General features: G+C 37.0%; 3 protein-coding genes across 3 annotated transcripts; 2 read left to right on the forward strand and 1 right to left on the reverse strand.

Moving 5' to 3' along the window:
• Positions 1-993: 993 nt before the first annotated feature.
• On the reverse strand, positions 994-3,418 carry LOC107090191 (zona pellucida sperm-binding protein 3-like). The gene is made up of 8 exons (XM_015383437.1): positions 3,020-3,418; positions 2,835-2,950; positions 2,654-2,757; positions 2,410-2,581; positions 2,211-2,328; positions 2,047-2,132; positions 1,380-1,453; positions 994-1,130 (listed from the first exon to the last, which is right to left on the reverse strand). Exons 1-8 carry the CDS (start codon positions 3,416-3,418, stop codon positions 1,057-1,059), a joined length of 1,143 nt encoding a protein of 380 aa, XP_015238923.1. The 3' UTR covers positions 994-1,056.
• Positions 3,419-5,082: 1,664 nt separating this feature from the next.
• Positions 5,083-8,863, forward strand: bola3 (bolA family member 3). The gene is made up of 4 exons (XM_015383444.1): positions 5,083-5,228; positions 5,299-5,422; positions 7,841-7,929; positions 8,345-8,863. Exons 1-4 carry the CDS (start codon positions 5,169-5,171, stop codon positions 8,405-8,407), a joined length of 336 nt encoding a protein of 111 aa, XP_015238930.1. The 5' UTR covers positions 5,083-5,168; the 3' UTR covers positions 8,408-8,863.
• A 1,299-nt stretch (positions 8,864-10,162) lies between these two features.
• On the forward strand, positions 10,163-24,607 carry vat1l (vesicle amine transport 1-like). The gene is made up of 9 exons (XM_015383447.1): positions 10,163-10,409; positions 10,980-11,109; positions 11,227-11,442; positions 11,653-11,795; positions 17,608-17,711; positions 18,327-18,382; positions 18,466-18,660; positions 22,875-22,958; positions 24,128-24,607. Exons 1-9 carry the CDS (start codon positions 10,195-10,197, stop codon positions 24,224-24,226), a joined length of 1,242 nt encoding a protein of 413 aa, XP_015238933.1. The 5' UTR covers positions 10,163-10,194; the 3' UTR covers positions 24,227-24,607.
• The last annotated feature ends 1,963 nt before the right edge of the window (positions 24,608-26,570 follow it).

Here is a 26,570-nt window from a genome sequence, read left to right on the forward strand (position 1 = left end):
GTCTGGCTTTGTGATCTGCCTATAATTCTTTGAACACAAATGGCACCCACACATGCACTTAAGGAAGATGGCTGTGTCAATAACTGCTGATTGCTCCTCTGCCCCTGGGACTGTAAAAGGTACAAGCTGCAGAGAGAGATAAGCTTCCCAATCAAACCCAACATGTCCGTTTCTCTTTAAAGGTGTTCTCTTTTAAAGGTGAAAAATGTGGTTCTGGGGTTTAAGAAAATACAAAGACATTTTTGATTTTTTTTTTTCTTTCCCGTCTAAAATATAGTCTGATCACACACAAAATAGAAAATATTTAATGGTTTAGCTGTAATATATAGCCTCAGGCTAGTTTAAAGTCAGATCCACAAAACATCTGCAAAAGCCTACATAAAGTGTCAGTTGGAAACAGTGTAGATTTGTCCCATTTGCTACCATCAATTGGACTGTTTTTGTAGATACGAAATGAAGGCCAACTTCTACATCACTGGGAACAAAAGCATGAAGCTACCCTCAGCATGGTTATGCCATTAGTTTCAAGTCTCAACATTTGCCACCAATGCTGAAAAGCTTCTCTAGAGTATCTGCCCCCCCACCAGGCATTTTCTAAGTACTTTGCTTCACTGAGCTTAGCGATTTTCAGTCTGGAATAAATTGACTAGTTTATCCTGTTCTACCATCTAGAGAAAAAAAAAAAGAAAAAAAAACACATTGTTAATACTTGCTTTACTGGACCAGTTTGAAAACAAAGCCAGAGTTAGAAGTTTTCAAAACAATTGGCCTTCAGAACCTCCTGCTTTTAGCCGAATAAAACTGAAACCGTGGTGGAGTATTTTTAAGCCAACCAAAGTAAGATATCATTGCTGGAGGCTGTAAATGGAATGACCAATCATCCCCCTCCCAAAAAGAGTGCAAGAACACCAGATTGGACTTTCAACAAGTGTTTATTTGGGATATGGGCTCAGAACTTATTTCATAGGCATTCAGCAATTTCCACAATAAATTCATAGCTTTGCCTTCATTGTCATTTTACAATGCCAGGATAAATGTGGTGCTCAGAGTATAGTTTCACGATTCTTCCTTTGCCAATCTCCTGGGATTTATTATCAAAGGGCCTAAAGTCAAGGTGTCACAAAGGTCATCTGAAAGATAAAACAGGTAAAATTACTGTTCAGTTGGGGCAAAAAAATAACCGACATGTCCTACTATCCTAACAAAGACTTTTTATTAATTCCCCACTTTTCATATCTTAACCCTCACCCCAAGGCTAATCATTGGTCCCCACTATGTAGAATATTCCTGGGAAATTGTCCAAGAAATATTTAGTACATGACTGCACTCACGCCACTCAGTAGATTACATTATTTGGTTGACCTCACCAATCCACTTACCTGTAGACCTTTGGCTAATGCAGGTGCTTTGGCAACACTGACAAACATCATCAGTACCATCCACGTTCTTCCAGCTGAAAAACAAAAAATGCCATTTATGACTATTTATTAAAGTAGCAACATTGGTTTTAGTACCTGGAAATTTAATCATTTAATAATACTGGCAAACTCCAACTGCAAGCCAGTGCCTTTAGATTGCCACAAACCCATTGAATGCAGGTTTCATTGCTGCTGCACACTGGAATTCAAATATGTCATGATTCTCAAACTAAAAAGAAGACTAGAAGGGGCTAAAGAGTCTCAGCCACTTTGTTTAAATGACAAAAGCAAGCATGTCCAAGTCCTTGAGAAATATTGATTTTTCCTTAAAGTTGTGGCACATCAAAACCTTTAGATTTACAGAGGTAGTTTGAAAGTGTGAATAACTGGACTCCATCAGTATCCAGAGTTGACTGGCTTTGTAGATTAGGCAAAAATTTTAATCTGTGGTTTTATCCCCAGTTTTAGTCAGACCAGTGTGAAATTTCTGTTGCCATACCAGCCAGGAATTAAGCTATATTGAAGTAAACGGTAGAGTTGTGAATTCTATTAGAATGTTTACAAGATGAGCATTTAAATATTCGCATTACATTTTTTGTAAGTTAGCAGAAAATGTAACCAAACCCACCTCGAATGCCTGTAATTGCAGACCTTGTTTGTTGGGCTGCTCTTCCACAACTGGCCTGTAGCTTTAACCTCACAGGTTATAAATATCTGTGGCAGAGAGGAAAAGTCAACTAAAACAGTCATTCCACATTGTTGTCAGTGTAAAACTAGCTACTAGTTCCTTACAGTGTTCCTCGGATCATTTCTAAACAAGAAAGCATCAAATTGGAGCCGAAGCAAACTGGGCTTTGATCTGGCTTGAAAGACTGAATTAAGACCTCCATCTTTAGCATCAACAAAGCAGCTGAGAAAATAAAATCATGTTTTTTAAAATTTTGGTCAACATTTAATCCCAGGCAGCTTGAGAAACTGGGTTGGATTTTACCCATGGTTATCAATGAAATAGTATCTGGGTGCTGATGTGTAGTCAGGTGTCAGAGTCGCAACACAGAAGTCGATGAATAGTTTCCTTTGATCTGGACCACTGTACGAGGCCTCGAGGTGCACTGGGTCACCGAGGTAAAAGGCATTCGTATGCTTCTCACCTAACCAGTCATCTGTTTGCAGAAAATAAACATTAAATTTTACGCAATTATTAAATACACAATACATTAAAAGGCAACACAGACCAGTTTTCAGCTTCAGAGAAATAGGAGAGCTTCCCATAGGAAACTTTAATGAAGCGGAGGAAGCTTGAGCCTGCTGCTGAGAAGTGCTGCTTACAGTGTGGGTCCTAAAAAACAAAAAGCTACAGTATCATAAAGAAAAAGTCAGGATTTTTTTTTTATTATTTGTACCAAGACAGGCTACCTTTTATAATGGCAAGAAACGGGAACCACAGCTTCCGTCATCCTTGTAATGCCATGAGAACCAACAGGTGGAGATAGCATCAGGTTGTTCGAGTAGATCATGTCATCTCGAGATATCTAGTGACAGAGAGTTCACCATCACCAAAAGCAACATAGGGCGGACAACAAAATGAGTGAGCAGCTTACTGTTAACTTGGAGCCACAGTCATGCAGTTCAGCCTCTATGACATATTCTCCATTCCCAGCATCAACAGCTTGGCACCGTTTGTTCCTCCAGTACTTGGCATCTCCCAGAAACAGCTCCTCTGGGGAAACTAGGCGGCCATTGTTGTAAAAATCAGCCTGGATTAAAATTATCATGGAAACTTCTGTGCACTGCACACGAACAGTGGGTCTGTCACTGGGCTTTGGTTTGCTGTAATCTCCCAGATTGACAGATTTGTATTCCCTTCCTTCAGCATCAATCATTGGACCTTCTTTTAAAGTCCTTATGGCATCCAAGACTCCAAAAAGGAAAGATACCAACAGCACCAGAGACCTCATTCTGATCTTGGGATCAAACAATTCACCCATGAGGAGCTTCATCTGAACCCACACAGTTAGATACTGTGTTTTGCTTGGTAAATTCCTCTCTGATCTTATATAGAAGAATCAACTCAGCTGGTGAGGACAGCTGAAAGCAATCAGAGATCAGCTGACAGAGAAGAGGGGAAGCATTTACCAAGGGGAGATTGATTCAGTACATTTTTCAAACACACACAAACACACACTTTGGGGTAAATGTAGACATGTGCCTGCTTAAAATAAAAATGATTGGAGTTTAAATGAAAAAGGAATAAAGACTGATATATATTAAAGAAACTCATATTATAACTACCTTAAAATATATTCTGATGGTTATAAGAATTTAAAAGGACGTGTGGGAATAGGAATATACATACCAGAGTTTAAAATATACATTTCTAAAAGAATATTAGATCAACTATCTGTTCTCACAGCAGAAATTATGAAAATTATACAAAGTTTACAATGGGTAGAAGAGGTTAGACCAGACAGGGTGGTGGTCTGTACAGATTCCAAAGTAGTTTTATAGATTATTCAGGGAGAAGGAAATGATAGAAAAGATTTAGTATTAGAAATCAAGCACAGTCTATTTACCGGTAGATTATATACGAGTGGCATTGATATTTGGTTATGTTGGGTCCCAGCACATGAAGCTGTAAAAGGCAATGAAAAAGAAGATATATTAGCAAAAAGGGCTTTAGAGGGAACTATAACAATTACAATTCCTTTTGGGAAAGGAGGAGGTAAATTACTTATTAAGAGTAAAGAAATGGAAAAATGGCAAAAGAGATGGAATGAAGATAAGAAAGGAAGATGATTATATAAGGTACAAAAATCAGTATTAAATAGAATCATTAATGAGAGAAACAGAAGCGAAGGAGTAATAATCAGATTAAGAGTGGGTCATACCTATTTAAATGACAATTTATATTTAATAGGGAGGAAAAATAATGATAAAGTTAAGGATGTGGAGAAAAAGAAAATGTGGAACATGTACTGAAGAACTGTAAAACTTCTGAACATGAAAGGGAGAAATTAAGAAGGATGGTTGGAAGGAAAGGCCACGAATGGAGTCTTAAAGGAATATTGGGAAATGAAAGAAATTTAAAGGATATTCGCAGATTAAGGAAAGCATTATTTATTTATCTATCTATCCATTTTTTCCATTTTCTGACACGCTTTCTCCAAAGTGGGGTCGCGAGGGGTGCGGGTACCTTTCTCCAGCTTTCTACAGGTGAGAGGCAGGGTACACCCTGGACAGGTCGCCAGTCTATCGCAGGGCAGCAATTCACACATACTCTCACACCTATGGAGAATTAGAGAAGCCAATTAACCTAACAGTCATGTTTTTTGCACTGTGGGAGGAAGCCGGAGTACCTGGAGAGAACCCACACATGCTCAGGGAGAACATGCAAACTCCATGCAGAAAGACCCCGGGCCGGGAATCGAACCTGCAACCCTCTGCAAGGCAGCAGTGCCACCCACTGTGTCACTGAGCAGCCCGTTTATTATCATTCTTTTATTTTAATTATTTATTAATCTACAGAATACAAAATTGAAAAATAGAATTTGATGTAAGGTAATGTTGCTACACACACGTACAGTAGGTGGCGGTATGCACCTTAAAGTTGCTTGCGATCCGCCATAATAGAAAAGAAGAAGATAAAACAATACGTAATTTCCTGGGGACGGTTGTTTGGGGGACATGACTTACTGACTGGTTGTTGTATGGTTATCTAAACATCTCTAAAGTGACTCTCCTTTATCCAACATGTTGGCCTGGAAACGTCTCTGTAGCGGCACTATATTCAGCGGCTTTCGGAGCAGCCCGGTACCAAACATTTGGAGGAGTTGTTGCTCTTGTTGCTTCTAGCTGTAACTCCTGCTCTGTGCCTCCGCAGGTAGCCGCTGTCTGTCAGCTGCAGAGAGGATTTTCCTCACAAACTGATGGCGAGGAGCGAATCGCTGGGATACTGAAGCAGAAGTTCCCTCTGGCCTCCAAGCTCAAAGTAGTGGACATATCAGGTAGGACTAAACCCCCCTTTAGACTGACTGCATCATGTTAAATAACCTGCTAGACTAATCTGTCCTCTGATCATCTATCTATCCACTGGTGACACTTGTGAAGGTGAGGAAAATCAATGTTTTCTGCATCTATACACTTAAAAAATATATGGGTTGAAATAAATACCTTATTTCCAGAGGCGTAGCCAGAAAATCTTTATAAGGGTGGCCAGGCAATAACCTATGTACACCAGTGAGGGGTGGCCGAAATTGCATAGGCGCCAGAGCCTATACAGGCCAAAGATAAGACAAACTATACTTTCCTACAGCCTTTGCTAACAAATAGATGCATATATTTAAACATCCAAGCTTTCTAGATAAAGGTATAGTGGATAAAATACTTTCAGGTGTGAGATCTGGGGCAAACATCTTTACCACTGTCATTACTTACCTACTTTTATCTATAATCGTTTTGCATAAAATTGATATTGAAATATATAAATTGATTATTTAATAAATTTTTATCAAAATAGTTATTTGTCTATGATTTCTCTGAAGACTCCTAGATGACTTGCAGAGACACATCATTTTCTCTTTACCCCATATAACACAAAATCTAGTTCTGAAAAGAGCATTCATTCTGTACTTATCATCTTAAATGTTAGTATATTGATGTGTATAATTAACCACAGTGTTGTTGTCAAGAAATTATGAATACATGAAAAAAAAAGTAAGTAGTAGGGCTGGGTATTTTAGCCAAAGTCCTGAATCGATCTGATTTTGATTAATACAGTTCTAAATCGATTAATTTCGATTCGATCTGTTTTTACAATAATGCAAGTGGTTCAACTGTGTTTCAAAATACTCATGTATTTTGTTTTTTTCCTGTCACATTAAACACAAAGTGCAAACTTGTAAATCAGACAGTATAAACATGAGATGTGAACAAAACTGTCTCAAAAGTGTGATCTTGTTTGTGAAAAAGTGAAGCCTCACTCGAGCGAGCAGATGTGACACAGCGGGGACAAAGCAGACATGCATGAGCTGCATTATCTCCACTGTACAAACCATATTTGCAGCGATGTCTGTAACAACTATAGGGTCTTTGTTGGTCAGCCCCCATTTGTTAATGTCTTCAGTCAACCTATTGGCTATATTTGCAGCTTGAAGTAATCTTAAATAATATTCCACTTGAGAGGATTACTGCTGCCGCCATCTGTATTAAAGGGAAAAATATGGTAGGGATGGCCAGTGAACACCCCTGCCCCCCCATCTAGCTCCGCCCCTGCTTATTTCTAATCCTGCTGTATGGGAGTGGGGGTCGATTTTGTCTTTCATCCTTAAAAAATGGAAATGCATTCTTCTGTCAGCGTGTTTATTCACCCTTTCATTCATCCATGAATGCATCTTATTGCCCGTTAGTAATCCATGAAGTTGCTCCAGTCAGATTACTTTTCATCTTATAAGAAAGGTGCACACTCATCCGTTATCTTATAAATGTATCTTCAACCAGTCTGTTTATGTCTGCCTGTTTATCCCCACATTTATCTATATGCATCCCAAAAAATGTGTGTTTGAAACAACATATTATTTTGAGTCCTTATAAAAGTTATTTTATAAAGCACAGGCGTATTGCCATGTTTTAAATTATTTATAACGATTTTACAAAAAAACTATTACACACTTATTCAAAATATAATTTACATCCTGTTAAACCAAAGAATATCAGTACAGATTTCTGAAGCATTTTCAAATGTGGAATAATATGATGTTATGAAGGATATATTCATTTGAAAGTTCTATAAATAAGGAATAAGATTTTTAATGATTAGATAATGTGATGCCTGTTAGCTGAGACATATTTATTTTCCACGATTGCAGTGCTTCAGTTCAGGACATTGAAAGACACATAACCGTAGCAATTTATAATGTTTTCTTCAATTTAAAACAAACTTAATTCAATCCAGCCAGTTTGATCAGATCTATTGATATGACAATGCAGAGCGCACAAACTTACAATGTTGCATATACTCTGAATACAATAAAGGAATAGAAAGGTACAAATTCAGTCAAAGAAAGGAAAAATATCTCTAAATATCCTGTTGATCTCTGCTTGATCAGACTATGTGTGCATGTGAGAGGTGTGTATATAAAGCCCAAAGCATTAAAACATTTTTTAACCCCACAGCCTTTTGGTTCTGCTCGCCATCTCAGAGCTTTAGAGTGAAACCAAAGCTGTTTGGAATCTAAATAAAAAGCAGCCCAAGTTGCTTATAAACATGAAAACTGATGAGATAATATTTTTGTATGAAAATTGGCCTATTTGTCATTGTCAGATTATACCTTAATGTTTTATGACAGGTAATTATTTGTTTAATACAAGACAATTCCTCTCTTTTTACATACGACTCTTGTTTTTGTCTTCCTGCTGGTGTTTAGGTGGCTGTGGGGCCATGTATGAGATCCATATAGAATCCAACGAGTTTAAAGGAAAAAGGACCGTTCAGCAACACCAGTTAGTCAACCAAGTAAGTTTATAGCTGTGGCAGCATCAGGATAAATGCAAACCTAAACCTTAACCTAAACCACAAGAAGTCCATGCACTTTGATGAATCTAATTAGAATCAGAATGAAATACTTTGCAAGTATTATTTTGGATAGAACAATTGATGTGAAGAACTAAAGGAGTATTTTAGATGGAATCTTTTTCTTTTAGTGAACATCTCCCACTCAGGGGTAAGCCCCTCCCTGACTCTTAATGAAGAGTATCAACTCTAAGCATTTTTGGCATTTTCAAACTGTAGTCTATATCCTTTTGGCAATCACATCTGTCAGCTCTTTAGGATTATTCTTATAATTTGGCAAAATATTAGGTCTAAAAGCATTATCTGGTTGCTTTGATCAGAGTTTTATTCACTATCTGTTATCATCTTTCCTTCACAGGCCCTGAAGGAGGAGATCCAAGGCATGCATGGCCTGCGAATATTTACTAATATCCCAAAATAATGAGGAAGAAAGACATTACCTTTCTCTCCTGGTTCTCAACCTTTTTCTGCTTTGTCACCTGATAAGACTGTGCAGACTCATCATGCACATAGTATTATTCACAAACCATATTAAAACAAACAAAGCGTCATCGGCAGATATGTAGTTCCATGTTGGTAAAGTGAAAATCTGAAAGACCTGCACAGAAAGATGTACTAAGTTTTTTTTTTTTTAAAAGAATGTCTTTTACTTGAGATTTAAAACCAGTTACAGCTGTAATACGCACAACATGACTTGGAAAATGTTAGATGATGATCAAGTCGGTATTCTCCCCTGTTGGGGTTCTCTCAGGATTGTCAGTGATGCTAGTGGTGGTCATCACAAGCACCTGAAATGGTCTAGAAACCCTTGCTTTAAGCTAGTTTTCCTGCAATGTGATCACAATGTATGTACAGTTCCATTAAAGCTGATTTATTTAAAAAAAAACAAAGATGTGTTACACAAACTGTATGCTCACGTTCCGGATGGAAGTAATAAAAAGCAGTGGCTTTACATGATTAATAACCAATGTTTTTTTGTTTTTGTTTTTTTTTAAACCTTTGCAACCATCATTACTACAATTCACAAAGGCCAAGCCAAATCAACAGGTGAGGCCAGGTAAATGCAGCTTTCCTCCACAGACCATGAGGCCGATCACAGATTCATTGATCCAGCAAATATAGGAGATCAACAAATAGCCTAAAATAAAAAATTTCCTAACTGCTTCTTTTAACCGAAGGTCATAATTTAAGTATATGCTTGTAATTTTCTAAAATGGAACTACTGTAAAACTAAAAACTAACAGTGGAAGTCAATATAGATCATGATTTATATTACGTTTGTTTATTTGCATTTAGTTTCCTCTCTGGTGTAGTGGGGGACTGAATTCTAGTTGCTTCAGGAATGGCTTCTGATATAAAAACTCAAGTAGCAGAAACCGTTTATTTTTTTGTTGTTATAAATATTCTCTTCACTTGATATAAAATTTTGGTTCTATTTTATTTATTTCCTCGTTTAGATTTTTATTAGGTTGTAAATGTTAGTTTGTGTCAATTTTTACATTAAGTTTGGGAGATTTGCCTTTGCAGCAAAAGCTATTTATCTTTTTGTGTCACACATCCTGCCAATATAAATATTCTCTTCCCTTGATATTACATTTTGGCTCTACTTTATACTCTAAACATAAATATAGATAAGTCTGATAAGATTTAGAATGATTTATGTTAGTCCCTAAACAGTAAAAAAAGAGAAGATATTGTGAGTAAATGTGAATTAACTTCACACACATTACTTAAGAATAAGAATGTAAAACATGATAAAATTGTAATAAAATGTTAATATAATGCCTGTGTTTTATTTTAATTCCATGAATTACTTTTTTATGAGTTAATTTATTTCCTCTTTTAATTTTTATTAAGTTGTAAACGTTAGTTTGTGTCAATTTTTACATAAAGTTTGGCAGATTTGCCTTTGCAGCTTCGGAAAAAGAAAGTTTTATGTTCAACTTTCCACCGATAGATGGCGCACTACATTCTTCAACGGAGGATGGAATTCTAATAATAAAAGAAATATATATGTATATATATATGTTTTTATTAATCACCAAAGTGATAAACTTTAGTCTTTTTCTAAAAATCAAACACAATAAATTTTAGAAATATTTTTTTTTTCATGTATGGCTGCTTATTGAATAGTGACCAAGCTCAGAATAACGGCTCCCCTCATCACTGTGGAGAATCAGGGAGGACAGAGAGCAGCCGCTCTACAACATGGCTAAAGAAGGAGCAGATATGACAGAGGAAACCGAGTATATGATAGACAGAAATGCGGGTAAAGAGGCGCTGAGCGCTGAATCACCCATCAACGCCAAAGAAATGCGAGCTGTGGTCCTGGCAGGTTTCGGAGGTCTAAACAAACTCCGGGTAACCAAGAAGGCAATGCCTGAGCCCCAGGATGGTGAAGTGAAGATCCGCGTCAAAGCATGGTGAATATCACTACAGTATACCATCTATTAGATCTATAGAGTGTCTTCTATGTTTTATTTATCTATGATTGTTTATCCAAGTCTAAAAGCTGAGCAGCTGATGGGAGAAATTCTTAGTCATGAAGCTACAGGTCTTTTTTTTCTTGGCTGTCTGAAGCCTGTTCATTTAAAAAAAAAAGCCTACATTTTTTTTTTTATTTGATGCATAATTTTAAACTTAAGAATCTGTTTTTTTTCCATTCCATCCTCTGCAGGTCTTTTCATTTCCTATTGCAGCTTAGCCTCTGCCAGTGTTGGCAGACAGACAAATGAAAGAGCTTTTCATTTTGTTCAATACAGCACTACATGTGTGGAATCTGGCCTTGTGTTCTCAGTGGATAAGCCCATGACTCACTGCTAGTCATAATGAAAAGTGTAGCTCTAGGTTAACCTTGCATCTTTTAGTAGCTCATATTAAATATGCCATTTAATACCTAGATGTGGGGGGAAAAAAGACTCCATGAAGACAAGGGTTTCCTTTTCTGAAATTTGACTGTAAGTAATTTGCTGACAGTTTATTTTGTGTTGCAGTGGCTTGAATTTCCTGGACTTGATGGTACGGCAGGGAAATATTGATAATCCTCCAAAAACTCCCCTTGTTCCTGGATTTGAGTGCTGTGGAATCGTGGAGTCTGTGGGCGAAAACACTCAGGGATTTGAGGTTAGGATTTGTGCCACATCCACCAAATATATACTGTATCGGTAAATCTGGATTAATCCTATATTACAAGAATCTGTTTACATGTTTGCTTGAAAAGTTTTTGCATGTCTCTCTCAGATAGGTGACAGAGTTATGGCGTTTATGAACTATAATGCCTGGGCTGAGGTGGTTTGCACACCGACGGATTTTGTTTACAAGATGCCTGATGAGATGATGTTTGCAGAGGCAGCAGCCTTCTCTCTGAACTTTGTGGCTGCGTACATTATGCTTTTTGAAGTCGCCAGTCTACGGGAAGGAATGTCGGTTCTGGTCCACTCAGCTGGGGGTGCAGTGGTGAGTTCACTGAAATAAGTCTAGGCCCTTTATTCAACAATAGGAATATAAATGTACCTGCTTCCTGAAGTGACAGCTCGTTGAAAATTAACACAAATGCAGCTGTTATTAAAAAAAAATGAAAATCCCACTGCTCAGTTTTATGGAAACACATCATTTCCATTTGTGACAGATTTCCTTACTCTGATAAAAACCTGCTCTCATTTTCAGGGACAGGCTGTGGCCCAGTTATGCTCCACTGTACCTAACGTAACTGTGTTTGGGATCGCTTCCTGTTTTAAACACTCGTCCATCAAAGACTCTGTGACGCACCTCTTCGACAGGAACACGGACTACATACAGGAAGTCAAAAAGTAAGCATGCAGGGTTCATTTCAAATGTAATGTCTGAAGATTCAAGCGGAAGCTGTCAGGTAACTGATACAATACTGCAGACGTTGCTGTGGGCACAGGGCTACTTGAGGATGCAGATGTTACCCGTTACCTTATTTGTACTTGAGTTGCAGTGGTCCCCATGGCAACTATTACTGGCTGCTTTCAGAGTGCTGTGGCTTTGTGTAGGTCTGGGTGGAGGTCTGCTTGGGGAGCAGCTGAACCAATTAGGACCGGGCAGTGATAAATATTACTATGAACATGCTGTCTGCTTGACTGCAAATCAAACAGGCGCTGCTGCCCAAGAGCCTTAGTGATGATCTCTTTGGAAAAATCTTTTAAAACGATTAAACGATCACAAGGTTTCTAAAGTTCTTTTTTTTAAAAATACCTTGCAATATGTTAAGAATTTTCTGGAGATTTTATTCCTGCTGATAATATACAATTATTAATAACTTTAATAACATAGAATATGCTGTAATATATATTGTACTGAATAATTTTAGCCGTTTTAGTCATATCTGGTGGATTATGGAAAGGTGTCTGAAGTTCGGAAAAAGAGGATTGTGTGCATGATTTAGGTTGAAGACCTCTCTCAGGATCTATGCAACCTCATTACTGAATGTCAAAGTTAGCACTTCCTCACAAGATTTAGTCAGAGGATTTATTCAAGATCAGTGACCACACACAGAGATCTCAAAAAAAAAAAAAAATTCAATTAACGGCTACAGAATTTTTTTAAGCAAACAATAAATAATGCTTTAGCCATGGCGCTCTTGATGTATAATACGCCACCGTTAAAGGATAATATGTTGAAGTGTCAAGGCTCAGAGCGGAAGACCCAGTATTCAGACAGACAAATATATCAAAAGGCGTTTATTAAAAATGAGGGATTTGCAGTAAACAGTTAGGGTGTCTAAGGCAGGAACCTCTGCAGGAAGAAAACTCAGGTTTAACTGGTATTAAAGTTCAGTCCATGCCTAGAGCACGAGGTAGATTCAAGCCAGTTAAGATGCGACGGACGCTGCCCAGAGAGTTCCAGATGTTGAAGCCCCAAAGATTGACGAACAGGTAGGAGATTAGAACCGAGCAGACGAAGGAAGGCAGAATAATCCAGAAGGTGAAGCCAAAGCTGGTGTTGAGGAGGTTCTCAGGAGTCTGGGCTAGAAGATCAGAGATTCGAAGAGATATCGAAGGGAAATCCAGGACAGTGTCAGGAACCAGATCGAGGCACGGTAAACAGGCAGAAATCCAGCATGAGTCCAAAGACACGTCAGGCAAACAGATCAAAACAGGAACAGGCAGGCTTAGAGGTCCAAAGGTAGAACACGTCAGGATCAGGCAATTAACATCAGCTAGAAAGCTCTCATCAGGGACTCGAATAATCTGGCACTCATGCCTGGAAGTAGGTTGGTGTAATAGGGACTGGAGCAGGTGAAACAGAAGATTGGTAATGAGAAACTGGGCGGAGCAAGGCAGGTGAATGGATTGAGCAATCAAGCCAGTATTAAAGCGCCAAGATCATGACATTAAGCTTATAGAATGTTTTCTGATGTACATTAGGAAAAGTAATTGAAACACAGAGGGAAAAGAAAGTCTGGTCATATGAGACCCCAGTTTACCTAAATGCTTTGGTTAATACAAAGCACAAACACTCTAGGGAGAAATGATTGCACATCTCTCCACATCCGCTTACCGATGGTGGGCTCAGTAGAGGGGAGCGTCATAAAATGTGGCGGGAATCTGTGAACATAGCAAAGGGAACACTTTGTTAGAAGCAACCTTAAAACCTTTAAGTAAATCTTAGATATTACACGTGATACACAGTTTCAAGGTTGTAAAACAGTATTTTAGCAGTTAAAAACAAGATACTCTGGCAGTTCATCGGGTTATAAAGGATCTTTGGTAGATTCATTTCCTGCATCTTGAAAATGTAATTGTTCCTCTTTTGTAGATAGTTCAGGCCTGATAGTTCTTATATCTTTCACATTTCGTATTTTTAAATGTTATTATTTTCACAATGATATTTAAGTACTACACTTAAAGTCCACAACAAAGACCACCAGACACTTTTAAAGACTACTTATGAAGATCTCTTTAAAGCATTACACAAAACTTTGACTTTTAAATTAAAGTATCGGGAAAACAGAAGGGACCTTAAGTATGTGTCTTTTATAGTATTGGATGTGTTTTTTCCATTATAAAAAAAAAAAAAAAGTTTTAAAAAGCTTCAGAAAGAACTGATGTTTTATACTTTTCAACCCACCTATCAGCGTTGGTTGTGGATTAGTCTGCTTTTCATCTCTGGCCCTACACATTCTTCCCAGGATCAAGCACAAAGTTCAGTTAAATTAGTCTTTTTAAAAAAGGCAAAAACCATGAGAATCACAAGACCACCAGCAAGCTCAGCAAAGCAGGTTCTCCAAACTATTAAGTCAAGAGGAAAGAATGTCAGAACATCCTGCATTCTCTTCTATGCCCACTCCTTTAACAAGTATCACTATTGTAGATTTATGTCTGATAATACCTTAAACAACAGCATTTTTTTTTACTCATTCAGTGTATAATGTTGTGGGACTGCATATCTCAGTATTAACGCCGTAGGCAAAGCTACAGAGATACGTGGGTTGTAGGCTGCAAGTTTTTCCGACAGTAAATCGCAAGAGAGTAAATGATCATAACTTACGAATCCATGATTAGACAGAACATAAAGTCTCTCCACAGGATGAATCACAGGCTCTATTTATGGACTCCATTTTGCCCTTTTGTATTTAATCTTCACTGTCAGAAACAAGAGTAGAGTAACCATATCCAATCACAAAGTTTTTTTTTAATAAGTCAGAGCCAAATCCTCATTGTTTCTTTTGCACATGACCTTTTCAACACATGTACAGTGGATCTGAAACAGTTAGTCAAATAATTGAGAAATGATTCAAAAGAAAATGAACTTAACTGCACAGCAAATTAGCTTAACTAGTTATCAGTAAAGCTTTTAGCCTTTTTAAAATAACATTTTGATCTGAATCTGGCAGTAATAAAAAAAAAAGTTCTTGCTAGTGCTTAGGATGAGATTGACAATTTAGTCTGTTAGCTCAAAGTTCCTAAACATATTAACTAAAAATAATATTAATTCTTACCTTATTTCTGCTCAAAAAATAAAGTAAAACACTCCAATATCACATCACTAAAACTGAATGAATGAAATATTCTCATTAAATACATGTTTTGTTACAAAGCTGGATGTGCTGTCAACAAAATTACACAAAAATCAATGGAAATCAAAAGTATTAACCAATGGAGGCCTGGGTTTGGAGTCACACACAAAATTAAAGCGGTAAACAGGCTAATCCAACTTTGATTCCATGTCTTTAACCCTTTAAAGCCCGATCCAAGAATAAAAAAAAAACAGAAAATGACTTCTTTTTGGTTTGAAGTCCTTATTTGGCCTTTTAACAAAATATGTAAAAAGAAAAAACAGAAATACATTTTTGATCTTAATAATTTATTACCATGCGATAAGTCAAGATTATTTTTTGTGTAGTCTTCTGCCCTCTGTTATCAGGTATATCTGATTGTGTACAATAGGATTTTGAGCAAAGTTTTTACCATTAAATTATGCAAAAGGTGTCAGACGCAAAACATTTCAGAAACCGTATGTATCAAATATGATACATTTGGCATTACAGGGTTAAACTGGTCAAAATAATGTTAAGTATTGTGTGTGGTTTCCATGTGACGGTATTACCTCCTTACAATACCTGGTTATGCTCCTGGTGAGGTGGAGGATGATTTCCTGAGGGAACTCCTCCCAGACCTGGACCAAAGCATCCACCAACTCCTGGACAGTTTGTGGTGGAAGATGATTATAGTGGATGGATCAAGACATGATGTCCCAGAAGTGCTCAAGCAGATTCAGGTTTAGGGAACAGGCGGGCATGTCCATAGCTTTGACTCCTTCCTCCTGCAGGAACTGTTGACACACCCCAGCATCACCCTTTACTTTTTGCATTTTTCTAGGGTTATTATAAAAGCTTGTGTTGTTAGTTGCAGTTTCCACTTTCCGCCGATTTATGGTTTGCGTTCGAATTTATGGGATGCGTTCTCCGAAGGCCAGATTCAAAGGCCGATTACATCATAACGGGGCGCTGAGGTCTGGTCAGATTCCAAGACTCCTCGTTATGCGTCCTTCTTTTTTCCCGATTTGAAGGATGGGTCCAGTGTATCCTAATTATCCTTGGTTATCCCAGGATTCATTAAGAGACCAAGCAAGCTGGCTGCTCTGTGTTCAGAGGAAAAAGGTACTTGGTACCGAACAGTGGTGAATATCAGAAGTCCAGTTTAATAAAATACAAGTATGTGAATAGCTCCATCTGAAATTAATGAAAATATTTGTTTAAATGGGTCAGATATGTGGTTGGTAATGTTTAAGTTATCTAAATATTTTTATCTGTTGTTGTGTAAATGGGTTTGGCTGTAATTTAAGGACAGCTTCGAATATATCTGCAGTGTGGGGACTATCAATATAAAATTATTTTTATTTTTTATTTGCTATTTTGCACAATTTGTTTAACTAAGTATTTTTTGTTGTTGAATCTAAGAGATTTTGCAGATATATTTTTTATACATACATTGTTTAGATTTATTTATATCTTTTTACCCCCTTTATAGAATATAACAGAATAGGATATCCCTGTATTGTCACACAATGGGGAAAATTCTTGTGTTTACAGCATCAAAACATTTTTTGAAAAAAACAAAAAAAACAAACGGTCACACAAATGTGGACCTTAGAATAATGTATAAGAATAACAATAGTGAAGAGTTAAAATGTATACAATAATATACTGTACTGTAAAGTGTTTTAACAATGTAAAAAACTGTGCACCTGGAGAATAAATAACCAATATACAGCTGTGGAAATTTTTACAGTAATGGATATGTAAAAATTGCAGCAATAGCAGTTATTTAATTGACTAAGGTTTATATCATTACATTGGCTCTTATTTGTTCATGCACCCACTGGTTGTCACCTTTAATCCACTCTGTATTCACATGAGTGATGTCTTTGTTCACTTTATAATAAAAAAAAAAAGAAAATAATATTTAAAAGAAACAGTTTTGAAATTTCGGTATTCATTCTTTTCCTGCTTTGTATATCAATTATCACGGTTGCTAAGCAACATAGCTTATGGTGGAAAAGGTCACGGCAGGCTGGACCTGTTTGAATTCATAGCCAAAACTCTTCACAGACTTTCAAGGATCCAGTCCAGATAAACAATATCCTTGGAAGACGCAGCCTATAAATTCGAATGCAGCCATGAACTTGCTATTAGAGCATAGTCGACTAACCAGTGATGGGATCTGAATTTCAACTTGTGTAGGAAACCAAATGTAGCAAATGTAGTGGTGGAAAAAGACATTGAACCATTTAAGGTAAATGTTTATTTCTAATTTAATATAGAACAACCTTAACAAAACACAATTATTATCTACTTTAATTAGAAATTGTCCAAGATCAAAAGTTATTTTAATAGCAATTAAATCAAATCGTTTTTTGGAGTTATCTGGGTATATTTACCTGCAGACTGACATTTGGAAACAGCCTTAAACAAACCACTTGCCATTCATGCCTGAACATAAGCAGGAGAGCGAGCTATTATCCATGTACGTTACTGTGCAATTTGACATGAAACACACTTGCTTGGAACCAAAAATGGACCTTTACAGCTTCTTGGGGGTGTTAATTATGGAGCTGTATTTTTTTAATGAACTTTGTTTTTACTTTGATCAACAGGATGTCTCCAGATGGAGTTGACATTGTGCTGGACTGCCTGTGTGGCGAAAACACAGGGAAAAGCTTGAGTCTGCTCAAGCCGCTAGGAACCTACATCCTCTATGGTGAGGGCAATGCCTGAGCAAGTTTAACATGTATATTCAATGTTTCTGTTTGGTTTTCTTTGTAACACACATACTGGCTTTTTAATATGATTTGATTAAATGGATGTTGTCAAGGTAAACCTCTAAGCGAGGTATGATATACTAAATAGATGATCTTCAAACGTTTCTGGAGAATTTTGTTTTCTTTAAAATGATCATTTACTGAGATCGTTATAATTACAGAGACTTACTAATCTTTCTTTTGTGACTTTTTTGTTAGAATTTTAATATTTTAACAAAATTGTAATACTTTCCATCATGCATATATTTGAAGGGTTAAGGGTGTAGAGCAGTACCGCTGGTTTAAGTGTCTCTTTAACCTTTAAATGTGATGCAGCATCATTAACGGCTGCTATTAGGTGATTTAATTGTCTGTAAAGACTCATGCATTTAACCAAGTCATTAGCAGGTCAATTTATTAGCTGTACTTGTGGTGAACATATGCAGAGGCATGTTTGCATTGATCTAAAGGTCTGAGGTGTCACCGACTGTTCCTCCCCTGCCTCACCCTCCATGAGTCAAAGCTGCCTGTCATTGACCACTTTTACAGGAACGCTTTTATTTTGGTTTTTACAGGCGCATCAAACATGGTGACTGGGGAAACAAAGAGCTTCTTCAGTTTTGCAAAATCTGTGAGTCAGAGAGACATTTTTAAACCACCAATTGTATATAGATAAGTCCTTCCTTAGTGTATTTTTTCTATTTTATTCTTCAGTGGTGGCAGGTGGAAAAGGTGAATCCAATTAAACTTTATGAGGAGAACAAAGTTATAGCGGGATTCTCTCTCCTCAACCTTCTCTTCAAACAAGGAGGATGTCATCTTGTAAAATCAGTGATGGACAAACTATTGCGTCTCTATGAAGAGAAGAAGATCAAGCCTGTAGTGGACTCCCTGTGGGCTCTGGAGGAGGTAAAGACCTGCAGTGACCTAAATATGTAGAGTGCTTGATAGATTTAGTCAAAACAACAATATCCAAGACTATGAGAAAAAAAATGGTTTGATTCATCCATGTAAAAATCCCTAAACCTTAAGCAGCATACAGGACATATAACAGTAACATAACTGTCATTTTATTCCACTTTTCTGCTTTTATCAGCAGCTAATCCATAAAGCAGATGGTGCTGAATATATGCATGTGCAAAGAAGCCCATCAGTCCTGCAGATTGCACAGTCTTTGCATCAGGTTGCAGCCGTTCCCTCTGCACATACCTACCTACCTATGTAGTTAATTTGAAATAAAGGTAAAGGGGGTTTGTTTTAATTAGTTTTATTAGAAAACATCCATATTGGTGCCTTTAAATTAATAAGAAGAGGTTCATTTTGAGATATTATTAGAAGGTTTCAAAACCTTTTGGTTTATTTTAAATACAATAAACAAAATCATATTCCAACAAATTTTGAACAGTTAATTTGAAAATTATTAGCTTAAAAATCAAAAGTCAATGAGTCTACTTTCTGTGATAAGTCTGACTCATTGGCCCAGTCTGACTCACAATAAACCCTACGCTCTTCTCTGCAGTGCACTTAAGTGTTTCAGTGTGCAGGTTCCAAGCGTGCAAAATCTGGAGAACTGAGACAGTACTTGCCTAACAGTGGGAAAGGACCAGACCTGTTTTACATCTGAAAAGTGATTTTGAAACTGCAACAAGAAATAATTTTATATTTAAACCTATAAAGTAAAATATGAGTCATTTATTTTACTTATTTTATTTATTAATTTTTAATAGAATAAACAAGTAAAACCCCATCAAAAATATTAGCCATGCCACGACATATCTAAAGTGAGGAGAGGACACAAAAATGCTCAGTTTAATATACAAGAGCATCTTTGGGGGAATATGTATAAAAAGTATACAAAAATATACACACATAGCATATTTTCCTTATAGTGTCTTATGGGTGCATTGTTTTGAATTAAGAGAATTATCTAAAAATCATTAAAAACAACATTTTAAAAAGGTGTGGCTACTTTTCATTTACAACAATGGATATTTGAAAATCCAAAGGACGAATTAAGACTGTCAATGTAGAATCTATGAGCCAATTTAAAATTTTAAATGTTATCAATCATAATAAACAGTTGACTATTGCGCGATTCTTACCTTTTTAACTGAATAAAATTCATAAGCGTCTAGTGAATAAAATCTCTTCTTTAAAATAATTTGAGATTTGAGGATGATTTAAAGGGGATCTTTTGCTTATCGAGATCAAACGGCAAGACACGGGAGCCGGATCATCACCATGATTCTGCTTTTTTGCTCTAAACATCACATGCAGCAATGAGTTGTGGGCAATACACTTCACCAAAGTCCACTTGCTTAGCTCAAGTGTGCCTCAAGGGCACATAGGTGGCAGGGCAAAAGACCACTCTGGAGAACCGGGATACAGTACGCATTCAAACCCTGAGCGGGAACACGTTATTTGAGAACGTAAGGGTGGAAGTGCGGATATTTTAACTGAGCCATTATAGTTTTAGCTTGTAGAGTAACAGCTAATAATTTCCCCTTCTTCTTCCCCCGTGCCAAAAGTTCCACCGGCTCCCAGCAGATCGATTTTTATGTCCTCCAGCGTTTAACCATTTATTAACAAAATTGCTCTCGTCTTTATGATTCTTAAGTTATGATGTAATTAGCCATTAACATTGAAATGTTTTCCCTTAACGGTATACATCTAAATGTACCATTACAGGTGAGTTTAGACAGACACATTATTTCAGTTTCAATGATGAAGAGGTTTATCCAGTGCATTTGTAGATAAACCTTATTTATATAGCGAGAAGCTCTAATCTCTGTATCGCCAGTCAAAGAGCAAGGGAGATGTTGATGAGCTGACCATAGCATCAGATTTTTTATTTCTCATGGGAAACTTCTAATGTAGTGTTGTCATTAAACACTGGCAGACTGCTCAGGGCATTCACTGCAACCATTACCCATGAAGAATTTCATTAGAAGGCTGGAAAGCGTGGGATGTTGTGTCAGGCCTCACTTGTTAATATGAGTGGAAGGAGAAATAATTGGACAATAGTTTACATGTTGACCATGGTAACCTTTTTTCTCTGGACTAAAACACTGAGGAGGATGCAAAGCAACATACTAAGAGATTTTCTACCAGAATTTATTTAGCTGATAAGATACAGGAAAAAAAGAAACAAACAATTTAGTCATGTCAGGATAAGTTTACTGGCCACAAAAACTCCTAAATGCCACAGACTCATTCTTTTTTTTTTCTGGAAGAAGTGCTACCAAGCAGAAAGAGGTGGACACATTTTAACCTAATTTTGCTCTTGGCCTGGTTGTTGCTTTTCTGCACTGAAAATTTGTGGCACAGTGGCTGCAGACAAAGAGGTGTTTTTAACTGTAATGAGAAAACAAGATATGTCCTCCCTTTTGTACACAATTTTCTATTTTAATGAGGAGCAATGAGGTTAAACTGTGCTGCTTTGACACGATAGGTAGAATATGGAGATTTATGGTCGGCCCATCAGGGTAAAAAATTACAAACACAGCTGTTTCCTTAATTTAGCTTTTCTTCATGTAAACTTTAAAACTTTCTAAAACATGTTGAGTCCTCTTGATGAACAGATGAAGACATAGTCAAAGAGAAAGTTGGACAGGGGTTGTTAGTGGTCTATTATTTTAGGGATTATCCTTTAAAAAAAATCAGATTCAGATTAAAAACTGTTTCGTGTCACTATTTAAACTATTTTGGTGCTTTAAATAGCCTTATCATGAAATATAAGATAAACACAAAAAACATATATTTATCCTAAAATAAAACAATAAACTCAATTTTTAACCCTGATCAATTGATATAGATATGTTTGTACATCATCTGCCGGCAGTTCATGCTATCAAATTGGAATTTTGAATATTCCGTCATAACTAAAAGTCTAAGAGAAGCACTGTAATAAATAGTGTCATTAGTAAGACTTTATATTTGCACGTCCATCAATTTGGTATCATGCTTCTCCAGCTTTAGCTCTGGTTTCAGTGAACATTCGTAGTTACATTGTATTTGACCTCTTTTCGAGTATTTTTTTTATTGTGACATGAAATAATTTTCACACTTGATCTTCCGTTCATCCTACTCCTATTGTTGTAGACTCACTTGGCTTTATTGCTTCTGACAAAGGCTAAATTTTTTCTCATTTTTTACTCATTGCACGCATGGGTAATATCGTATCGGTGGTCACATTGTCTTTTTATAATAAAAACACACAAGAGCACTTTGATTGCTTAAACAGTAAAAAAAAAGAAGGTGTAAAACACAGAAATAAAACATAATAAGCTACCATATCATGCTATCAGTTTTAGCTGCGGGTGTAGAAATTCATAAAGTTATCAAGTGACTATTCCTCTTTAAACAAATATATTCACTGTAGCGGTTGTTGATCATTCAACCATTCCAAGTTTAAATGGAGCCAAGATGCTACAGCAACAGTGGCTGCACTTCCCTGTGTGTGGTTACTGTTTTATATTTTGATGCTTTGATTATTTAATATCTGGAGAATATCTAACAAACTTTTTCTAAAATAAAGTATTTCAGCTTCAGATCTTATATTTACCATATAAACAATGACTTTAGATAATCAATTGTAATCCCCATCGAACCTTTCCTTTCTCTTGCAGGTAAATTATGCAGATTAATTCCAAATCCGTTACATGAAAACTTAAACACATAGTTTGAAAGTGAGTTTGTGGCTTTTGAACTATAACCGCACTATTTGGAAACTATATTCTGTATCTTCCCGGTCTCTTAGTTTCTAATTACTTTCTGGGCTCTGCTGTTGAATTAGACAGAGATCTATGTCACTAGTTTGCAGAAGCATCCTGCAGAATGAGGAGCAACTTAACTGTAGGGGGATGCCATCTACATAAACAGAACAACTTCCAGAACCCCTAAAACCAAAATAATAATCACAAACAAGCAACAGCCTAGGCAGATAAAAAGATGACAAATTCCAGAGGAAAAACGTTCAGTTAAAACGGACAATAAAAAGATTTTAAAAGGCATTCTTAATGATTTTGAAACCTTTAGCTTTTTGAAATCTTTGCAAACCTGGAGGTAAGAAATAAGATGCTTGTCTATCTAAAAGAAAATGTAATGAACTGAATTTCTTTTAGGTGAAAGAGGCAATGCAGAGAATTCATGACAGAGGCAACATTGGTAAACTCATTCTGGATGTGGAGAAGTCTCCTACCCCTTTGGTAAGATCATCGTCTCTACTGATTTTACTCCCAACAGACATGGTTCTTTTTGTGCTTCAATTTGTCCGTTAAGATTATTTTGGACCTTTCAGAGTTAATACCGTACTTGGCTACATTTCTACTCTTGCCTAAGCAATGGGTTAACCCACATATGTCAAAGTCCAGGCCTGCGGGCTGGATCCGGCCAATCCCTCTGCCCCTTGCTCAGCAGCGTGTCTGTCTCTATCGCCTGCAGGATCAGCTCCCCTCTCATTCTATCCAGCCTCTGCTGACACCTGCGCGCAGCAGTTGCAGAGTGCATTTAGTGCACTCCACCTCCTTAGACAACCGACTTCAGCCAAGTGTGCTTGGATTTTTAAAGGGGGAAAAGCAAAAACCAAAACAATCCAAACATAATTTATAATCAATGCACTTTCATTTATGTATTTATCTTTATAAATGCATTCATATAATACAACTTTCTTAACAATACTGATATTAATTTTTATTTTATTTTTTTAAACAATGTGTTAGGTTCAATAGGCTATGTTCATTTTAATATGTTTTAATAAACATTTAACCAGTCCAGCCCTCGGCTTGTAGCAAATTCGTTTTTTTGGCCCTCTGTGTTTTTAACTTTGACATCACTTACTAGCATCCTGATTTATTGGAATATAAATATCTTTACAGATGCAAGACAAACCTAGAGACCCAATATTTTCTAAATAAAGTAGGCCTTTGCAAGAGATGTCAGATAGCTGCTTTAGCTAAATAATGATGACAAACATGGGACAGAAGGTTTATTCTCTTGTTCAAATTCTATAAGAAATGATTGAAGGAACAATACTAAAAGGCAGAAGAAAACAGTTAGTGAATTTATTTAGTGATGCTATCAATTTTATTTCAGTACACAACCAGATGATATGAAATGTTAAAACAATGGAGCTGCTAAAAAGTTTTCTTTTGACATTTATAAATGTTGCCATAACTGTTTTCTTCCATCCTGCTGATGTCTGTGACAGACATTTAAGTCAGACCAGAGCTTCTCGTATCATTTAAATAGGAATATAGCCCTCAAATGGAGTTGTTCCTTATTAGGGAGCAGTTTTGTACCACCAGATGTCAGCTCACATTTGTTTACCCTAGCTCTACAGAAATTCAGCCTTTGATGATGATTATTTCACTGCTAGATGGCCAACGACAGCACAGAGACCAGTGAAGCAGGAGAGGAAGAGGAGGATCCTGAAGGAGATAATGACAGCAAGGAACGGATGCCTTTTATCCATTAGTCGCTGTAAGCCACTGCTGCTCACCTAGAGACTGCATAGATTCACCAGAGGAACCTAACCCGTGTGTATATATGTCTGCATGTCTTGTGTGCATGTATGCATTTGTTTTTGTTTTTTTCTTTTTCTTTTGTCTGTTACCTATTACTTGTAATTAGATTTGGAAAATAAATATATCCTGTTAGTAGTGCTGGAGCAATTCTAAAGCAGTACCTTACTCTCTTTTGTTTAATGAGGTAATATCTTTATTTTTGTGCATTTTGTATATGATAAATTATCTGCCAACAATACATTGGATTATATACAAATAAGAAAGCAAGCAAATGCATTGAATCTGTCATATTTAAGCACACAATTGTAAGATTAACTTGAAAATTATGGAAATTTATATTTCTGTTTTAATAGGGTTTCCAGAAACACAGAAAAGGTTTTTCACCCGTTTAAAGTTCAAGTGTTTGTCCCATAAAATATGAGACAATGATAAATATATAGTTTTAAATCGCTTTATTTCAATCCCGCTTGAAAACGCATTTATAAGGTAGAACTTGAAATTCCAAAAAAGAAAAAACACAATCATCTGGACTTTGTTTCCAAGTTTGAAGACATTTCTCTTCCCATCCAGGAAGCTTTTTCAATTCAAAGTGTCCGAAATAGTGTTGAGTTTGAGGCTTTATAGAGTGGACCAAAAACAAAGCCTTGTTTCGGCTTAGAAAGCATGCAAACTGAACCGGACGAACGGCCCCTTAGGAATGGGCAGTCATTTCGGATCTTTGTTAGCCTTCAATACCCAATACCAATACCTGTCTATGTCTCTGAGGGGGTGGGGGGGTCGTTAGTGGGATTTGTTGGCCAGGCAAGATGTTCTGTTCCCCTCTATGGGGTGGTGGTTGCGATGATAGTGGAAGGAATCAACTCTATCGCTGCATTGTAGGTTTTTGAAAGCTGAAATCTGAGTCTACCCCCTCTGTTTAAAGCCTCTGTCACACCTTGACGATTTAGATCAGCGTATGCCTGAAAAATCTGGCATACGTTGGATAAGTTATGGGTCAGTTTTGTATAAGTTATGAGTACGCTGAAGCATGCTGAAACACGCTGGCACACGTCGACATACGGCGAGTACGTTGAGAAATTTTGAGCATGCTTAAAATTTCCAGACGTATGCCAACGTACGTATGCCATATGTGGTCCATAAGTTACAGGTAAGTTATCTGATTGTTGACATTTGTTAAGTGTAAGTTACGTTATGTAACTTACACTTAACGTGTGGCGTCCAGCTTATCCGAACCTATGAGTAACTTCTCCAGACTTCATCACCACCATAGGGTGAGCGAGAACGTAAGTGACTGATCCTCCCTGCGCTTACGTCCAGAGCCACGACCAACAAACTTCCTAGCAGACATGATGCTGAATCTGCTGTGACTGCAAACCTTCTTTCTTTTTCTTTTATCTTTTTATTTATTCTGTTTTTTTGGGGGGGGGCATGCACCTGAGGGAGCAGCTTTACTTATGCTGTAATGCGTAATGCTGCCTATGAATTGAGGCTTATGCATCATTGCATGGGTATTATGCTGCCGTGTGTTATGCATAATTAAGGCTGCCATTGGACATAAGTTCTGGACTTGTTATAAATACGCTATATACTGTATACTGCTAAAATTGAAAAAAAAAACACATAGAAAGTTCAGCATATGCCATCATTTTAGGAGATTCTGGGACGTCGGGCATACGCTGTCTAAATCGGCAAGGTGTGACAGGGCCACTGGGTTGGTTTTTCTTAACATAGATGGCGTCCTTCATGCCCTTCTCAAACCACCTGTCTTTGTCCAAAATGTGAACATTCTGGACCTCAAAAGTATGTTCTTTGTTCATAAGGTGTAGTCTTGTCCCGAGGAGGTTGGTCTTCTGTGTTGGGTCATGCGTCTGTGGAGAGGTTGTTTAGTTTCTCCAATATAAAGATCAGAGCATTCCTCACTGCATTGAACTGAATAGGCCACTCTGCTCATATTTGGTCTCAGGGTTTTTTTTTTGGGGTGCAATAGTCTCTGTTTAGGGTCTTGTTTGGTTTAATATTTCTAATTACCAATAATGTCTAATAACAAATGATGTGATCATTTGTTACTTACCCGTGGGCTTAGTGACAGGCCAAACGGAAGTACGAGATACTCGTAAATCTTCCCCTGAAATGCAAATCTGAGATACATTCTGTGAGGGGAGAATATAGGGATTTGAAAGAACCATCTTTTAAATCGGCGGAGATAAACCAGTCTCTGAGACACACAAACCTTATAAGAGCTGCGTGAGTCAGCATCCTGAACATATACTTTCTCAGGTATGTGTTCAGAACTCA

This window comes from Cyprinodon variegatus, unplaced genomic scaffold (assembly GCF_000732505.1).
Source record: "Cyprinodon variegatus isolate N-32 unplaced genomic scaffold, C_variegatus-1.0 Scaffold285, whole genome shotgun sequence".
Taxonomy (NCBI): domain Eukaryota; kingdom Metazoa; phylum Chordata; class Actinopteri; order Cyprinodontiformes; family Cyprinodontidae; genus Cyprinodon; species Cyprinodon variegatus.